Genomic DNA, 20,421 nt, shown 5'->3' with positions numbered 1-20,421 from the left:
AAGCTAAATGTTCATAACAGTAGTTTTAAAATGTTATTTCGTTCAAATGCTAACCACATTTTTTAGTGTAAAATGAGGATTACATTAGCCACAGAGAGGAGTGGAACATGGTTTCTGTTTACAAAACATTGACAGTATGGAGCGGGGGAGAATGGGAAGGACTTGCAAGTCCACAAAGTAAAAGAATGCAAGGCAGTATTTTCAGAATACTTCTATGATAGACCCCTTTCTACAAAGTCTTATTCAGAAGCTCAAATTATAAAATGGATCAAAATGGAACTGCTGTGGTTTAGCTGTCTTAGCTTAGACAGAGGAAATGCCATAGGACTTGTGAAAACAGAGTTTTTAAAACCTATATATCCTTCCTTCCTCCCTCCCTGCCTTCATTCCTTTCACTAGTTCACTACTTTATTCAATTTGGCACCTACGGTGAGCCAGACATCACAAATAAGAATGAATAGGATAAATGCCAGGAAATAAAACCAAAGGAGATGCAGTGGGGAATTATGAGAGAGCAAGGGAGCATCTGGTTAGAAGAGACATACCCCATGGAGAAAGTATTGTTTGATAATCAATGATTTCATAAAAAAGTACTTTAGTGTTTCACCTTAAGGACTGTCTCTCACTGCTGCACTAAAGGGAATAAGGGATAAGTAGCAGGGCTTTAAATAATCCCATTTCTGAGCTCCACATAAATTTTGCTATGGATTTTTAATTGATAAAATTTAAATTGATTAGTGTTTGAGAACTGAGTTACAGACATCTCTGCATCTAGTCAATAGTTTTAATATAAACATTAAAAGAGAAAAGTACCAATCAGAGATTAAATCTTATTTCTTTATTCATTCATTCAGCAAATTCAGCAAAGCAGAATGGGAGAAGAAAAGGATGGATAAAGCAATTGGGTGAGTGTGGGATTTCATATATAAAGGCTGTCAATCAGAACCAGAACCAGGAAAAAAAAAAAAATGTCCTAAGAACACTGTAAAAGATGACAAAGATGAAAAATGTCCTAATGGAAATATATAATCCAGTTGAACTTTTTTTTTTTTTAAGATTTTATTTATTCATTTGAGAGACAATGAGATAGAAAGAGAGCATGAGAGGGGGGGAAGGTCAGAGGGAGAAGCAGACTCCCTGCCGAGCAGGGAGCCGGATGCGGGACTCGATCCAGGGACTCGAGGATCATGACCTGAGCCGAAGGCAGTCGCTTAACCAACTGAGCCACCCAGGCGCCCAATCCAGTTGAACTTTTAAAAGAACCATAAGTTTTTGGATTTATTTGGGTGATTCTATGGTACTACTTTGCCTTTGACCAACTGACAATCTTTACAAAGTTATAACTATATGAAAATGATTTTCAGAAATCATCATTTAGAATTATATTTGGTAGGGTAGGGTGGCTTAGTTGGTTAGGCATCCAACTCTTGATCTCAGCTCTGGTCTCGATCTCAGGGTTGAGTTCAGGCCCTGCACTGTGCTCCATGCTGGGTGTGGAGCCTACTTAAAAAAAAAAAATAAGTGTAGGGGCGCCTGGGTGGCTGAGCCGTTAAGTGTCTGCCTTCCGCTCAGGTCATGATCCCAGGGTCCTGGGATCGAGTCCCACATCAGGCTCCCTGCTCCATGGGAAGCCGGCTTCTCCCTCTCCCACTCTCCCTGCTTGTGTTCCCTCTCTCACTGTGTCTCTCTCTGTCAAATAAATAAATAAAATCTTTAAAAAATAATAATAATATAAATAAATAAATAAATAAATAATAAGCGTATCTGGTAGGGTTTTTTTTAAGGATTTTTATCAAGTATCAGGCTATTAGATTATACATTTACTTTATTAGTTTTTTTTTAATGCCCCATTTCATTCAAAAATATTTCTGAATGGAGACTCCTTTTTTTTTATGTGCTGGATTTATATTACCCACAGACTTAAGACCTCAATTCCATTTAATTTTTGTTTTTTTGTTTTTTGTTTTTTAAATATTTTTATTTATTTATTTGACAGAGAGAGAGAGAAATAGCAAGAGCAGGAGCACAAGCAGGGGAAGTGGGGGAGGGAGAAGCAGGCTTCCCTCCGAACAGGGAGCCCGACGCGGGGCTCGATCCCAGGACCCTGGGATCATGACCTGAGCCGAAGGCAGACGCTTAACAACTGAGCCACCCAGGCGCCCCTCCATTTAATTTTTGGTAGCCATGTAGAAAAGGAACTAGGAAATATACCCTGAGTGTCAAGATACTTAAATTTTGCCTCATTTTAAAAGTAATATATGACTTATTATGGAAAATATAGAAAATACAGGAAAGGAAACAAAAAAAATCACCCCTATATTATTCCTCTAACATAGCATAGTAATATTTGGTGGCACTTCATTCTTGCCCTCTTTTTGTGCACATGTGTGAGCATGTAATAAAACGTAGCTTGTTTCATACATAATGTTTCCAACTTAAATAGTCTTTAGGAATACAGTATTTGTTGGCTGTAGTATGAGATTGCCATAATTTATTTCACCAGTCATCTTTTTTTAGAATATCTGAATAGTTCCCATGTCTTTGCCATTATAAATAATGCTATAATGAGTATCCTTGAATATAAAGCTCTTTGTTTCTGATTTTTTTTTCTCTCATATATTTGGAAATAGAATTACCAAATCAAAGCATATGGACTCTTAATTCCCTTGGTTACATTACTGGCATTTTCTAGTTAAGTTACAACATTCAGGGTAAAGACTGGGTAGAAAGGGAATGGCAACCTGCCACTCTGATAATTTAGCAGCAATTTAAAAATCAGATTATTTTTAAATGCTTATGTGACATGCAGTTGGTTTTGTGGTTTGCACTTTGCAGGTACTCATTTGCAATTGTGGGCATCAATATAACTGATCTGGCATATAATCTACTGGTGAGCGGAGCTCTAAAAACTCACTTCTACAACATCGCCCCAGAAGCTCCAACACTGTCTCATTTCCAGCAAACATTCTGTAAGTGTCCTGTTGCTGAATTATCAATACAGTTACTATGGAACATTCTATGCAAGGGGCAAAGCTGAGAGATCTTTGCAATTTGGCTGCTTTGGGATCTTTGAACTTCCCCTTTGGTTTTGATTTTGTTGTTGTTTTCTCATTCAGAAACCTCGAGTAATATTTTCAGGCATTGTGGATTTTTCTCTTTCCCAGATCTTGCATAATATCCACTCTATCAACTTCTGGTCTGGGTATCTCTCTCCCTCTGATGCAGCATGGCATAGCACTTGAGAGTGCAGGTTCGGAAGACAGCCCGAGTTGATTCCCAGATCTATGTTTACCAACCTCTCTAAGCCTTGGTTATGTCAGGTATAAGATGAGTCCTTTCCTCATAGAGTTGCTATGAAGATAAAGTGAGATCATGGGTAAAAAGTTCTAACTAGCTCGCTCCCTAGTTAGTGCTCAGTGAACATTAGAAAGAGGAGATGTTGGTGTAGCGGGTGGTGCTGATGGTGGTGGAGCTCAATGGCATTATCTCCCTGCCACCACTAGGACCTCTACAGAAGAAGTACTAATGAGGGGCATCCGTGGGGTTTGCAGTTACACTGAGCCTTCAGAAGATAAAAACCGAGACTATATGACAGAGTCCTGGGACAGTGTTTTCTGTTCTTAGAGACAGAATCCTAAAATCTGAATGTCATTGTGACCCTTGTGGGCCAGACACAAACTAGTTTGGAGGACCGTGGAAAGATGTTCCAAGTCACTAAGCAATCCAGGCAATTTAAAGGAGAAATGTCATTTAAACCATTTAAACCATGCTTACTGCTCTGAGGACCTTGTACCCAGGCTTTCTTAGAAATTTTCTGAGAAAATTTCCAAGTTTCTCTTCTCTTTTAAACTTTTTCAGCTCTTCTCTTCTGTTAATTTGCTGAGCAGGTCTGCCACTCTAACTATGGTTAAGACACAGCTGTTCATCCCAAATCCACTCTGGGGAATACTGTTCCCCACTTCATTTTTACAATGTGACAGAGTTAACAGCAATTTCTTTTATCTAAACTCCTAAATTAATAGTGATTATGTTATCTAGGATTTTGTCTTTTTTAGTGTCTGCTTAATCAGGACTTCTGGTTAGAGATGGCATAATTAATGCATGCATTATGCTCCTTTGGAAACTTCACTAAAGTTAACGTAAAAGGATTTTTCCAAGAAAGCATAAACCCACAAGGACAGGAAAAATCAGGAACAAGGCAGGAAAAACCTCTTTTTGGAAGCTGAAAAACAGGTGATGTGATAACTGATTTAGTAGTCCTGAGGAAGCAAATCCCAAATAGGTAGTGTGGAAAAGTAAGAAGCAACCTGATTTATTCCATGGGACCTCCCAGAAGGTTCAGGAATTGGCAGCATTAGGTGTCTCTGGAAATAGGGGTGAAGGCAGGATCAAAAACAGCAAGACTGCTTGAAAATATGTTAAGAAACTCTTAGAGGCCCAAATCTCCTTCCCTAGGACACAGCTTCTGTCCTTCCCTGCCCCCCCAGGAGAGGCTGGTGGATTATTCTCTAGAGAGTTAAAAATAAAGTGTCTCTGGTCTGATGAGAATCAGGTACAGCTGCTGGCAAACCACACTGAAAGTGATGATGGGCACTGAGTCATGCAGGCGGCTTCTCCTTCCCCATTCCTCTAACTTTGGCAGCCAGTCACGAGGCTGACAGGGCCTTCTCTGGGTTATCGGAGCAGCCCGACAGAAAACAGCTGAAGATGCTGACCTCTGGGTTTCCCCCAGTGAAACAACCCAGCCATAGCACTCTACAGTCATGCTCACTCTCAAAAAGCCCTACTTACATGCCCAGAGCTTCCAATAAGCTTTTAGTCCCTGGCTTTTTATTTAGTAAAAAATATTAAGACAGCCAAGGATTATCAGATGTCTTAGTTAAAAACATGTCCTCAAATTCTTTGACACTCCTTCCATTAAGAGCTAGGGTTTATTTGTTCCTCTTACCCCTTGAATCTGGGCTGACCAGTTGGCTGGCCAGTAGAATATAGCAGAATTGACACTATGTGCCTTCCGAAACTATGCTAGAAGAGGTTTTTGCCTGGTTCTCAGGGACCGAGCTGCTTTTGAAGGCATGAGCCCCATGTAACGGATCTGATCTCTACGTGCTGTGAGGAAGTCTAGGACATATGGCATAGCCATATGTAGGTGATTTCACTGACAGTTCCAGATGAGGTCCCAGCTGATAGCTAGTGTCCCCACAAACATGTGAGTGAAGATACCTCCAAGTGATTCGTGCCACCAGCTATCAAGTCACCACACCCTTCAGGTCTTCAGACATTGAGTGGAGACTCCAGTTGAGACTCCAGACATTGTGGAATGATCCCTCCTATGCCCTTTCTGAATTCCTAATCCACTGAATTCATGAGTGTATTAAAATGGTTGTTTTAAGCCACTGGATTTTGGAATAATTTCATAAGCAGTACTAGATAACAAGAACAGTAATGAAAGCCTCAAGCATGAAACAGAGTCCAAACAAGCAGAAATAAAGCCACTAGAAGGAAATAGAAACTATGCAGGGAGAGAAAAACTTCAAAACTATGTATCATTAGTATCCCCAAGGAATTAAGAAAAGAAATTGTAATTATGAAACAAGAACAAGGTGCTACAGAAAGAACATTCAGAAGACAAAAGAGTGCTCTTAGAAATTAAAAATCAAATAGCAAAAATTAAACACCAAAAAGGATTAGAAGATAAAGCTGAAAATACTCCCATAAAGTAGAACAAAAAGTATAGATGAAAAATAGAAAATAAAGGTCAAGATATTAAAGGACCATTTTAGAAGTCATATATAAAAATGGGATTTCCAGAAAAAGAACAATGACACTAAAGGGAGGGACTCAAAGACGTAAATCAAGAAAAATTTCCAGAACTAAAGGATGATTTTTCATATTTAAACTAGTAAGCACCAGCATAATAGATTAAAATAGATTCATACCCAAGGTCCGTATCACTATGAAATTTTATGACATCAGAAAGAGATGATTCTAAAAGTTTCCAAAGCTGCCACATGAAGAATTGGGAATCAAGAGGACACTGGAATTCTCAACAGCAACATTGTATTCTAGAAGACAGTGGAATAATGTATTCAAAAATTTAAGAGAATATTTTTTAAAATCTAAGGGCATATGATTTCAATTTAGATTTCTATACCCAGGCTAACTTCCCAATTAAGTGTGAGAGAACAATAAAGATATTTTTTAAATGCAAGGTCTTAAACATTTTACCTCCTTATACCATTATTAGGAAGATCCTGAAGGGTATGTTTTCATAAAGAGAGTAATCCTGAAAGGAATAAGTGGGGTCCAGAGAGCAGGAAATCTATCACAGGAACCAAGTGAAGACAATCTTCAAGGATGAAGGTGAAGGGAAAGCCCAAGGTGCTATCTGTGCAGCAGGATGAGAATAATAAATCTAGATTTTAGCAGGTCAGAAGGCTCTGGTAGAGACTCTTTGAAGAATATGAAATTGATGGAATATCTACTGTTTGAATACACTGCAAAGATGCTGGCATAGCTTAGAGTCCAGTGGGTGAAAACTAAGCAAATAAACAGAGAGGGCAGTTGGTAATACAGCACAAAGAAAACTGTTAGAAAATATGTGATAATATGGTTGGAATGGGTGAAAGGGAGCTAAATCTTCATCTTCTATTATAAAGGAAGTCCAAAAAATCAAGCAATGGCAATCATGTTATATAGAGCTATGGAGGTCGATAATCAAAAGAATCAGCACAAGAATTGATATGTTCCTTTAAGGAAGCAATAATTAAGGCAGGAGGTGCTGCTGGTTTTGTGTTTTTTTGTAACAAGACTTGTTAAACTATGAGACTCTAAACTATGTGCATATATAACTTAAGATAAAAATGAAGAGCAAATTTAAGAATACATATACCTTATAACTTGTTAAAAATGGAAAATTAAAGTCCCTTACATATGTGATTATAGCTCCTACTTTGACAACTAGATGATTATATTCACTTTGACCACTTCTGACAGATATTGAAGTTTTACTACAGATCAGGTTCTGTGCATCTAAAAAAATAATTAAAACATAGTGAAAGAATTTTGTAATTGGGAAGTAAATGTACTGTTTTTAAAAACTGAACAAAGTCTTATGACTGCCACAACTCACTCAGTCTGGGAGTCGAGGAAATCTTCCCAAAGCAAGTGCCACTTTCCATGAGACCTGAGGGATGAGTGGCAGGAAATCAAGAAATGGTGGCTGAGTGGTCCAGCCACAGGGGGTGGCACAGGCAAAGGCCACAAGACAAAGAACATGGTGGACTCAAGAAACAGAGCATAGGGTTTGAGGAGGCAGGTGATAGAGCTGACAATAATAAGAGCAGGGATGGGGGGGTGAGGGGCACTTATCTTGAAGAGCTTTGTAAACCATTCGAAAGAACATCAACAGTACGTGCACCCCGATGTTTATAGCAGCAATGTCCACAATAGCCAAACTGTGGAAAGAGCCAAGATGTCCATCGACGGATGAATGGATTAAGAAGATGTGGTATATATATACAATGGAATATTATGCATCCATTAAAAGGAATGAAATCTTGCCATTTCCAACGATGTGGATGGAACTGGAGGGTATTATGCTGAGCGAAATAAGTCAATCAGAGAAAGACATGTATCATATGACCTCACTGATATGAGGAATTCTTAATCTCAGGAAACAAACTGAGGGTTGCTGGAGTGGGGGGTGGGGTGGGAGGGATGGGGTGACTGGGTGATAGACATTGGGGAGGGTATGTGCTATGGTGACTGCTGTGAATTGTGTAAGACTGTTGAATCACAGACCTGTACCTCTGAAACAAATAATACATTACATGTTAGAAAAAAAAAAAAAGAAGAAGAAGATAGCAGGAAGGGAAAAATGAAGGGGGGGAAATCGGAGGGAGAGAGGAACCATGAGAGACTATGGACTCTGAGAAACAAACAGAGGGTTCTAGAGGGGAGGTGGGTGGGGGATAGGTTAGCCTGGTGATGGGTATTAAAGAGGGCACATACTGCATGGAGCACCGGGTGTTATACACAAACAATGAATCATGGAACACTACATCAAGAACTAATGATGTAATGTATGGTGATAAACATAACATAATAAAAAAAAAAGAACATCAAGAGTAGATAAATAAGTCCCCTTGCTTTGCTTCCCTACCCCTTGTACGTACCCTATTCTATATTTACCATGCTTTTTAGGGAAGCCAGGGAAGCAGTTTTGAGGGAAAATAGAATGATTTTTAGTTTCAGGCATACTGGGGGTGAGTTCCTTTTGGGAAATCCACATGTAGCTAAATAGTAGACATTCCAATGGAAGGCCCTGGAGCTCTGAGGAATTCCAAGGGCAGATTTGGGATTCATGAGCATTGAGGAGAAAATCAGAGCCACACAGTGTGGGAGCTTTGGCAGGAGAAAATCAAAATTAGAATCATAGGAATTGACATTTAAAGACAGGCATTTTGTTGTTTGTATTCACTACCTCAGCATAGAGCCTGATACAGAGTAAGTACTCAGTAAATATTTGTTGGATGATTGGATGGATGGATGGATGGATGGGAAGCTAAAATATTGGATAATGTCTTTTGTGGAAGAAAGGAAGTATAGTTCCTCATGGAAAATTTAGCCTCCCATGGCCTCCCATGGCCTCCCATGGATAGGCTTTCAAGACAACCCTAGCCCAGGTGAGTAGCATGCAATAGGGTTACTTATTTCCCAAGGCCCTCACCAGGTTTTAGAAAGAGCAGCAATCCCCCAATAATTGGGGTATAAGCAGAGGGACTCATGCCTCTCCAGAGGAAGCAAACCATGCCCTGAATTCACTGTTCCTCTATCAGACATGATCAGTTCTGCACGTTTCCTCTGTAATATTCTTGCAATTACCTGTGTCCTTGCTTATGTCTCTGCTGTCTATTAACTGAATGCAGTGAAGCAAAACCAAGATACATTCAAGCAACAACAAATACACTGCAGGCTTGGGATGGAAAGCCAAATTAGTATTCTAAACAGGTATTTCATCTAGGTGAAAAAATATAAGAAACTAATGGCTCTATCATTCTGACTTTATAGTATTACTCAGTGAATACTGCACTGCCAAGGCAGTATGCTACAAAAATTGCATTCCATCTAAAGCCCCACGGAACATACAGTTCCACTGAAATGAAGTAAGGTAAGGTGTAGTGAGCACAAGGTAAGTATAATGATCAGAAGAGGAAAAAGAATGATCTTTCCTTTGACCTTCAGAAGAAGGGACTATTCAGTAAGAATAAGAACCAGGGAAAGAGAATACACTAAGAAAGGCAGCAGGTACAGTGGTGACAAGTCAGCTGATTTCGAGTTCTCGCTTTCAGCTTCCAGCTATATGGTGTAACTGTACGCTCTTCAAGTATCTTTTCTAAGCCCCATGTTCTCATCTGTTAAATGAAGATACATCTACACCACCCACTCCACAAAGAATTAAGAGACTATAAGCAATAGCCTGGCCTCTGTTCCCTCCCTCTACTTTCCACGCCATCTTGTTAGCTTCCTTAGCTACTAAATCATTGGCTGAAATTGTCTCCCTGGGTGTCCCTCCCCAAGAGACAAGAGAATTGGGGAGCACAGGAACTCTACCTTTTTCTTGTATCTGCTGCATATTTGTTAACTGGCAGATGAGCCAACTGGTTAATTGACCAAGTGGATAAATGAACACTCTGTAATGTTATAAAAATGAGTGGAGTATTATAATTATAAATGTACCCTGGAAGCCAAGCCACCATTTCTGCATTTTTATTAAAATCATGTTATACAATCTGTATCTTCCTGGTAGGATAGAGAGAATCTGCAAGCTTTACAGCTTCACTTTTGTACCCTTAAGAGGAGGGATCCTGAGAATAGTGTCAGATTGTTAACCACCCCACCCCTAGTCTTATCCTTGCCTTTTTTTTTTCTTGCCTACCTTTTAAACCTTTCAAAATGTTTTTCTGTAATTGCATGTAAGGTAGAAAAATGAGGAAACCAAATGGATCTGCATTCTTTTAACACTCTGCACCACACTAGATCACCATTCGAGTGAGTTGCCAGCATACAGGCACACTGTAGAAGAGTATTTTTATACATATGATGCAAAAGTGAATTCTTCATTAAAAGATAATTTTCACAGTACCTGTTCATTATTGTGAATAAGAGTAAAGACCTTATCACTCATGAGATAATAATGAGATTCTTTTAACTCATCATGTATGATTTTAATTCATAGTATTATGAATTAGTATTAGAAGCCTGACTCTACATACAAAACAGCTCAGATGTGTTTATTTGAGCTGAGAGGCCAAGTCAGAAAAATTATGTATTTTATATAGCACAAGAAGAAGAAATTATAAGTAGTCATAGATTTCACTTAAAACCATAAAAATATAATATTTAGGAAAAAGCCAAGGGAACTTAAAAAGAGGGCATCTTTTAGAGCAATGGATCTCAAATTTTAGTGACCTGAGATTCATCTTACTGCACTGCAGCTGAATCTGGGATGGGAGGTCTGCATTTTTAAAGAAGTACCCCATAGCATTCGTGGGATACTTTAGGAGTTTGCCCAGTCACTGAAATGGACAGATGACTGAATTCTTTTGGTTGAATAAGGTATTGAGATTAAAGGGAACCACTTCCTCTTGGTGTGCACTAAACCCAGCAGAATAGTAAACAGACTCCCAGTCACGGCACGTGAAAAATGGTGAGGAGAAACAGGGATGCTTAACCTGGAAAATGGAGAAGCTCAGGGCATAAGAGACACTTCAATTACCTGAGTTGGAGAAGGACTGAATTTGTTCCAAGAAATACAGGGTAACAGATTTTGGCCCAGTGTGAGGAAAAATCCTTAAGAATCAGGTTCTTCATCCACGGGACAGGTTAATGTCAGTGTTGTCACAAGAAGAGCTCAAGGCTGGAAGCTGCCTCCGGGACTGCCAGCACCAGATAGAGCAGAGATGGACTGGACAGCTCCTGGGACTGCTGATACCTGGGATCTGGGGCTTCCCTGACGTTATCAGGTGCCCATAACAGGGCAGTGGGCCCTGGAGTGTGGCCCAGAGGCATGTGAGTGAGGGTTGGTGTGTGTCCCCATCAAGAGATATTAAAAACAGTCACATCAGTTAATATGTGTGGAGGGCCCAAAGATAATTCAATCCTAAAAAAATGCAATGGTCAAACCCCCAAAAAAGTAAAGTAAGTTTTCTCTCTCCTTACTACCTTTCTTCCTGTAGTTGTAGAGAGACCATATACTTAAAAATGTATAAGCATATTTAACAGTGTAATGAATGAGAAACCCAGGTGTGTTTGTGGAAGTGGACCAGTATCTGGAAGTGTGTTGGGGGTGGGAAGGAAGGTCACTTCTAATTTTGTATTACAGTGAGATATGGTAAAGACTTTAAGTATATATGTTTACAGACCTATGTTAAAGGTTTTCTCATAAGTAGCTAGTTACTAGAAAAACAAATGGTATCCATTTTTTTTTTTTTTACTATTAGCATTGAGAATGTTTGTTCTCAAATTCTCTCCCCATGCCCCTTATCATTTCTGCTGCTCACTCCTTCCTGTGGAGGTGGAAGAGCTAGGATTCAAACCAGGTTTCTAGCTTCAGAATCCTTGCTCCTCTATTCTGCTCCTTCTAATGCTAAAACCAAGAAAAGCTTCTGTAATGTTCGATTTTTTAAACTAGAATTATTTCCTTAAATGCTTTGCTTCTAATATATGAGACACTTGAGCTTGTAATAGGTTCACTACATACAAATATCTATTATTGTCTTTTTAAAAAACTATTCACATTTCAATTCTGAATGTGGTTGGGGGAGGGTGCACAGTGGGGAGACAGAACACAGTGAATAGATTCAAATACTTAACATTTATTCCAAAAACGTTTCCAATCCAGATCATTCATAGATAACACTTTTGAGACAGAGAAGTATTTGAATACAACATTATGCTTCAGAGCAAGAAGGTCTTATTAACGATTTCATGTAGTTTAATGACCAGTCTGTGTTTTTCAGAGTTGATTTACAATTTTTATTGTCTCACAATAGACTGTCAGAAGCCATTTGTTTGATTTGTCAGAGTAATTTAAAACTTTACGCAAATCAAATATCAAGAGAAAAAAAGCTGAGTGGAGTAATTTTGAAAAATCAGACCATTATTTTAATTTAATCAGGAGGGGAAGGATGAAGTAGTCACTGTCGGCCTTTCGGATTATGTTCTAGATGTGATTCATATTCAAGAGATGGCAGAACTGATTTGTCTTCCTCCTTGGGAAGAGTAAGAATAATTCCAGGACCAATTGCAAAAGTCTTGCAGATTGGTAGCTTCTACTGCACTAGTTTTAAAGAATAATCTTTAACAGTAATATTTGCTGCATTTTGATCTCTTCTTTGAGCTCCGTGGTTGCTGTCACTTGGTCTGACATCTCTTTCAGCATTCAGTGATTTTGAATGTAATTAAGGACTTTTTTTCCTCCTGCATTCTTATCACTGTCTTATTTCTAACAGGCTATTTGATGCATGAGTTTCATAAGTTTTGGATTGAAGAGGACCCCATGGACATAATGGAATTCAATCGCGTGCGGGAGAAATTCCGCAAGAGGATCATAAGACAGCTGCAGAACCCAGACATGGCGTTGTGCCCACACTTTGCTGCCTCAGAAGGTTTAATCAACATGTAGTCACCCACGCTGGTTTAAACGGATACCCTAGAACACTGCCTCATTGTCGTGTTAGATCCTGCTTAGGTCCCAGCTCACACACTGAATGCACAGTGATTGTATGCATGCCTTCTGGTACAGTATTTTCACCTCTTGGTCATAATTACCAGATCCCCAGATACCACTGTTTCTGGAGTATCTGTCATCCAGTGACCGTTCATATTGTGGCATTATGCAATGTTACATTTGCCTTGACACCCAGGTATGGAGAGAGTTTTCTATTTTTTTAGATTGTTCTCCTCCCCCTCATAATTCAGCACTGAAGAACTGTATTTCTCTAGCTGTTATTTTGTATGCAAGAGATTTAGCTGAATCTTGTTCTGTGAAAGCCTTTTAATTTACTGATATGTTTCACGACTACTGCTGCTAGCTCTTCAGGCCAGGTTCACGCTTGGATCTCACTCCACTAAAGTGTATGACTTTCAAACAATACAGACAGACACATGATAAGCCAAACCATTCCTGCAAACACAGCCGCGCCTCGTGAAAATGTAACAAGGCTTACAAGAAGCAGATTTAGGTAGGTGCTGTTTTTGTTTGAAGAACCGCAGAATTATATTGTAACTTCCCCCAGCTGCAACTGTGTCATAGTCATATGGATACCAAATAATTTTATTCCCATAATTTTACTGGCTTGGATGCCTAAATATGTTTATGATGCTTGGAGCCTCAGAAAAGAAGTATGCATACTTCAAAAACTGCAAAAGGTTTTTCACTGCCTGCCTCTTGCTGAACTCAGAGTTATACCCTGGCACTGTTCTGATCCAAGCATCTTTGCTTGGGGAACTGAGTGCTGACTGGTTTGTTTTCAATGTCAAGAGGTTATATCAAAAAACAATTTGCAAAAAAATGTGTTGCAAGAGAGGGACCTAAGCTGTGTCCTTCTATAATATTTCTTGAAAATAATGACCTTGTCTTGTATCAGTGAAAAAAGTAAATTGCTTGGAAGGGAAAAAACATCAAATCATTGCAAAACTGCTAAAAATCATTTTTAAAACCATGATTTAGTTTGGAATTATGATTGTAGTCTGTTGAATAGTATTTACCATGGCATTTCATACCCATGGTATTTTATACCTTCTGACTATCAATTTTAGTATTATTAGACATTTGTGTGATCACTTGCTTATTTAAATGAAGTCTGGGTACTGCCTGTCAGTTATATGAATAAATTACATGTCATTCTACTGTAACGTATAGTGGATTTCATTTTAATATTTTTGTGCTTGTACAGCTTCTGAATATGCAAATATGTGAGTGGGTAGAATGTCAAAGACAGACGACCTAGAGCTGAATATAAATCATGCCATCATTCAGAGTAACCAGGTGTAAATTAAAGTGTGTCATGTCTGACAGACTTCTTTTATTTAATGTTGAGGCCTGATGGTGCTTTAATTGAAAGAGTAAGATCCAGCTTCTTCTTTGTAACTTCCTATAAAGCCTGGTTTATCTACAGCTAGACAATGATAAAGGCAACATTAAGCTGCCTTTTGTTTCCTTGTCCCTTCTAGCTCCTCGGGGACTGTGTTATACTTTCTCTCTCAGCTGCGTACCAGGTGGCAGCATTTTGCATTGCAACTATTACGGCCCTGTGCCCTTCGACAGAATGGAGAAGGGAAGGAGTTGATGAACGCGTGATGTGTATCGTGAGGAATGACAAGAATACAGATTCCTCTCCAGGGTGAGGATGTGTGAACCCGCTAAATGGCCCGTCCCGGGAGCCGTGAGTGTGCGCCGCAGCTGCAGCTGCTGAGTGTGCAGACAGCTCTCCACTTCAGTACAGCCTTTGTCAGCCACATGTGCGTCCCGTCTCCTGCTCCCCACCAGGGCCCCGTGTCACTGCCGCGGCTTGATAGTATGTGGCATTTACACCAGCTCATGTCTCTTCTGCTCAGGTAGACACAGTTGATGGTAACAAAGCCGGGAGTTTTCCCTCCCAGCTCCTTGCATCTCTCTCTGTTGTACCCTAACATGGCTGCACAATTTTAGGATGAGCAAACTGCCAGCTCCTTCCAGTTCTGAGTATTATTAGACTTCTCGTTCACACCTCTTTGTGAAAGATGCGTCCTACCCAGTAACCGGAAGTGAGGTGAGAAAAAGAAGAGAAGAAGGTTTCAAAAGCATAAAAAAATGTGTGATGTGTATGTGTTTTCCCCTTGAGCATTCTTAGCTTGCTTATCCTTATTCCACCGAACAAGGGTTGACCACTTAAAATGTAAATTATGTAGCAAGCCTCTCACAAGTTTTCCAAAACACTCCTTGCTATGATAAACACATTCCGGTTTGTACCACAGAAAGAAAACTCTTTGAAGCACCATTTTTGAAAATTATGACTTCCATTTGACTTTCCTTATCACAGTTCTTATTATTGTAACTGAAAAAATAGTTTTTGCCTGATAACCCACCATCTTTTCCACTTGAAACAAAACTTAAATACATACCTATCCCAAAATGTAGGATGACCTTACAATATATCTTCCAAAGCTCACGACACCTTTGAGAGAAAAAGAGGATGCTGTTAATAATTTCTTCAGGACAACGGTGTGAACTGGGACAGTATAAGAAAACTGAGATGTCAGACATTAAGTAGGGACTATCTACCCACAACTCAGACAAATGCAACCTGATTTCTTCACGTTCAAGCCTCTGGCAGAAGTATATCGCAGGGATACAGACATTTTGATATCTAGGATATTACCCAACATCTTAAAGACCCATCAAGAGGCACAAGCTTCATCTGAGAAGCTCACATGAATAGGCTAGGCTTACTTATAGAAAGCAGTAGGGAAACAAAACCCAGCAATCAAACTCCATGGCCCTAAATTAGCTTGATCTGTAAACAGATGGGGCCAGATCCAAACCGAAGAAATATCAGGAGCAGACCAAAGTTGGTAAAGTGTGGAGATCAGGCATGAGAAATAGAAGGAAAAGGGGACAGGAAAAAAAAAGTGTCAGCTAGGTCCATAGCCATACTTAGGAAACTTTGAGCCACGGTGACATACTCTATCAAAGCAATGCTTCTAACTCTTCAGGGAGCTTGAAGTAACTGCTCTAATCTGGAAACAAAATGGCAGAAAAGCAGAATCAAGTATAACATCAAGTCCTAGAATGACAGAGATTCTAGTATGGTTTCCATTTCAAGAGTGAACATTTAGTGAGTGCTGATGCTATGTGTCAGGACCATGCTAGCCTTTATTTGCATTAGTTCATCTCCTCAACAACATACAAAGTGAAATTGCTTCCTTCTTTTTCTAGACAAACAGGCTTAGAGAATCAAATATATTGCCACAGGTCTCAAGAAAACAAAATATCACCTCACACAACAAAATGTTGGTGAAGATGTGGAGAAAAGGGAACCCAGGTGCACCGTGGGTGGGAATGCAAACTGGGGCAGCCACTCTGGAAAACGGTGTGGAGGATCCTCAAAAAATTAAAAATAGAACTACTCTATGATCCAGCAATTCCATTTCTGGGTATTTATTCAAAGGAAATGAAAGCACTAACTCAAAAAGATATCCGCAAACCCAGGTTCACTAAGAGCATTACTTAAAATAGCCAAGACATGAAAACAAGTGTCCATCGAATGATGAAAATATATATATATATATGCCATGTTTTCTTTATTCATATATTTTACACACACACACACACACACATACTGGAATATTATTCAGCCAAAAAAAGAAGGAAATTCTGACATTTGTGACAGCATGGATGGAACCTGAGGGCATTATGCTAAGTGAAATAAGTCAGACAGAAAGGCAAATACCTTATGATCTCACTTATATGTGGAATCTAAAAAAAAGCCTGAACTCACAGATACATATTGTGGTTGCCAGAGCAGGTGGTAGGGTAAAGGTGGTCAAGAGGTACAAAAAAGAAGTAGTAGTAAGTGGCACAGCTAGATCTTGAACCCAGGGCCTTAAGCCCTGACTTGTAATCATGCTGTCTCCCTAATGAATTATTCTCTATTGTCCAGGGTAGATTATAAACTTAAGTACAAAACCTACCCCCCAAGTGATAATATATATGTAAAAACAGTTCTTGCTCAGGTGTCTTTAGGATGAATTCATACACTGCAGATCACAAATGCTGCCATACTGTCCCTCAGGACTTCCCCCATTTTTGGTTAGAATTTCTTTCTTGATACACAAAGAACAATTTTTACAGGACTGTGAGCTCTCTCTCCTGATCTCTGTCTCCCCCAAGAGTCATGGAAGCCTGCACACCACCTCCAGGCTCCCCTGTGGGAAACTTCAGTGAGGTTCCTCTATGGGCCTGCAGAGCCTGGGCTGCAATATGCTCACACAGATGCTTAGGAGAGAGGTCAGGGCAGGATTACAAAAAATAAAATGTTGACTTAGTACCTTCCTATTATTTTATCTATTGTGTACCTGGCACTGTGGTCTGCTTTGCAAAAGAGGCCATAGATGAAAAGTTTATGGTGGGGCACCTGGCAGGCTCGGTTGGGTAAGCGTCCAGCTCTTGGTTTCTGCCCCGCATCAGGCTCTGCACTCAGCACAGAGTCCGCTTGAGATTCTCTCTTTTCCTCTGCTATTCCCCCTACTCATGTAAGTGGGCTCTCTCTCTCTCTCTCTCAAATAAATAAATAAATAAATAAATGTATGTGGCAAAGAGAAGAGAAAGCTGAGCTTCAGCTTGTAAAGCAACAGTTGAACCCCCTCCATCATGCAAGGTGGGTTAAGGGAGGTCCCTTTAAGACTGCCACCTACCGGGGCGCCTGGGTGGCTCAGCTGGTTAAGCGACTGCCTTCGGCTCAGGTCATGATCCTGGAGTCCCGGGATCGAGTCCCGCATCGGGCTCCCTGCTCGGCGGGGAGTCTGCTTCTCCCTCTGACCCTCCTCCCTCTCATGCTCTCTGTCTCTTTCATTCTCTCTGTCTCAAATAAATAAATAAATAAATCTTTAAAAAAAAAAAAAAAAAAAGACTGCCACCTACCATAACAATAGCTCAGATGCATTCCACAGCATTGAAAGGCATGGGTCTTGGAATAGACTTTATTAGGAACATTTCTAAATCAAGGATTAGTAAGAGGAAACAAGATATGAGTGCATCGCATGTCCCAAGGCATACCAGGGCCTGTGTGCTATGCTAGACACACTGTAGGTCTGAGTGTGGGTGAAGAATCCCGATCCCCCTGTTGTCCTCCCTTCTTTTAGGGCAAGCCTGAAAGCAACCATGGGGGAGGTGGTGATCTGACAGGATCACTTTGTACCCAGGCAGTCTGGATCTGGCTGCCAGCTGCCCTGCCCCTGCAGACCATGGGATGTGCGGGACATTGCCCTGGGGAAGGAAGTCTCTGGTCCTAATGAAAGGTAAGCAGATGCAACCCCTTCTGAAGGGAGAGAAAAGAGCCTTCAGGCACAGATAGTTGGGTCAAGAAGCCCAAAGAGAGTTTGTGAGTTCTTTTTTGACAAATCTCATCATATCACACCCACATACACTTACATTTTAGATATATTAGCTTTTCTATGCCAAGTGTGTAGCAACTAACAAGGAATAGGGACATCAGCAGCCTCTCAGTATATGATACTAAAAGTTAAATAATCTGCTTTTGGTCAAGTTTTTACTATTTCTGCAAAGTACAGCAGGGAAAACTGGCAGTCAGAAGACCCACACTGCAGCGTACCTGCTTCTAGCCTTCTTTAGGCCAGTGACTTGCCCTCTGTGACTTCGCTTTTATCATCCATAACAGAAAAATAATAATGACAGCTCCTCTTCAGACGATTATTGTTAAGAGTAAAATCAAATAAGCTCTCATTAATTAAAGTGCTTGGGAAACTCCAAAGTACTGGTTAAACACGTGTTTAATTACGGTTGGTATTTTATCCATTTGGTTTTTGGCTATGAGCTTACTCTAACAGAAAAGCTATAAAATTTGTCCTTGTAGCCAGTGTCCCCCATTAATTCAATTCAGCAAATATTTATTGAGCACTCACTTTGTGCCAGGCATCATGCCAAGACTGGGGATAAAATGGGAAACAAGACAGTGTCCTTGGTCTCACAGACCTCATCGTCTAAACAGCACCTTCTTGTCAGGTGTGGTCCTTGGGCCAGCGGCAGGAGCACTGCTAGAAATGAATCGTCACAGAGCGCCTGGGTGGCTCAGTCGGTGAAGCGTCAGCCTTCAGCTCAGGTCATGATCCCAGAGTCCTGGAATCGAGTCCCGCATCGGGCTCCCTGCTCAGCAGGGAGCCTGCTTCTCCCTCTGTCTCTCTCTCCCCCTCTGCCTTTCTCCTGCTCGTTCTCTAATTAATAAAATCTTTAAAAAAAAAAAAAGAAATGAATCACTGCAACCCCTCCCCAGACCTACTGAACAAGAATCATGTAACACTCTCCTCAGCCGGTTCATGTGCACTTTTAAGTTTGACAAACACTGCTCTAGAGGGTATTGATCCTGTCACTCTCCACTGAAACCTGACAAAGACTATACCTCAACTGTTAATGGTTTAGAAATCCAATCAAACATCCCCTTTGTTTTCCCACAGCTTTCTCTGGAGCAAAGAAGGACTACATGTTCTGTTGTCATCCTCTTCCAAGTGCAGACAGGAGTCAACGTGGAAGAGGAGGAGGGCTGTGAGGGACTGGATATGTGTCCCTCAGTACACTGTGTCCCCTTCATATGCTGAAATCCTAACCCCACCGTGATGGTCTTAGGAGGTGGGGCCTTTGGGCGTGATTAGGTCATGAGGCTTCGTGGATAGGAAGAGACATGAGAATCTCTCTTCTCTTTCTCTCTCTCTCTTCCTCTCTCTCCCTGACGGTACAATAGGAGGGTGGCCATCCAGCAGACCAAGAAGAGTGCCCTCACCAGACACTGGATCTGCTGGTACCTCAATCATGGACTTCCCAGCTTCCAGAACTATGAGAAATAAATTGTTGTTTAAGCCACCCAGCCTATGGGATTTTTGTTACAGCAGCCCAAACCGACTAAGACATCAGCTTGGACACAGGAGGATGGCCTGCCCTTCCAACCAATGCTTCTTGAGAAGGCAAAGCTGGTGCTGCCCCAGATGCATACTCTCACTGAAGGCCATTCTCAGAGTTTTGTTCTCAAAGTTATCTGTCAGAGTGGCCAGCCTCTTACATGCTGGAGAAAGCAAACAGAGTCTTCACATATTAGCCAAAGTCTTCCCCTCACTGAACAGAAATCATCCAGTTGCAACTTAGCAACTATCCAGAGAAGTCATTTGAAGTCTGAGGCATGTGCTTCCGAGAGCAAACCCAGAAGCTTGGAAGCAGCAAGAGGATAAGGATCAGAATAATGCAACTCTGCCACCCCAGTGTTCTGACCCTATTCTAAGAGAGAACCAAGGAGTGCACTTGTGATGAGCACCAGGTGATGTATGAAGTGGTGAATCACTATATTGTACACCTGAAACTAATATTACCCTGTATGTTAACTGAAATTTAAATAAAAATTATTTAAAATAAATATAAAAATAAATTTAAAAAAAATTTTTAAAAAGGGATGTGGGGTAGCTCAGTCAGTTAAGAGTCCAACTCTTGATTTCGGCTTAGGTCATGATCTCACGGTCATGAGACAGAGCCCTGCCTCGGGCTTTGCACTGGGCGTGCAGCTGGCTTAAGATTCTCTCTCTCTCTCTCTCCCTCTGCCCGTTTCCACTCCTCTCTGTCTCTCTAAACAAACAAAAACTTAAAGAAATTTTTTT

At 40.5% G+C, this 20,421-nt stretch overlaps 1 protein-coding gene across 3 annotated transcripts in view; it reads left to right on the top strand.

The window, feature by feature from the left end:
* ELMOD1 (ELMO domain containing 1) overlaps positions 1-13,924 on the top strand; it is a 68,432-nt gene extending 54,508 nt beyond the window's left edge. For all 3 annotated transcript variants that reach the window (XM_044919176.1, XM_021696260.2, XM_021696259.1), the window contains 3 exons: positions 855-905; positions 2,836-2,969; positions 12,516-13,924. In XM_044919176.1, coding sequence (XP_044775111.1) covers positions 855-905; positions 2,836-2,969; positions 12,516-12,688 — 358 coding nt within the window. In that variant the 3' untranslated portion in view covers positions 12,689-13,924. The remainder of the gene's footprint in view (positions 1-854; positions 906-2,835; positions 2,970-12,515) is intronic.
* Positions 13,925-20,421: the final 6,497 nt, after the last annotated feature.

This window comes from Neomonachus schauinslandi, chromosome 11 (genome assembly GCF_002201575.2).
Source record: "Neomonachus schauinslandi chromosome 11, ASM220157v2, whole genome shotgun sequence".
Lineage (NCBI taxonomy): Eukaryota > Metazoa > Chordata > Mammalia > Carnivora > Phocidae > Neomonachus > Neomonachus schauinslandi.
This window is presented reverse-complemented; position numbering and strand designations above follow the sequence as displayed.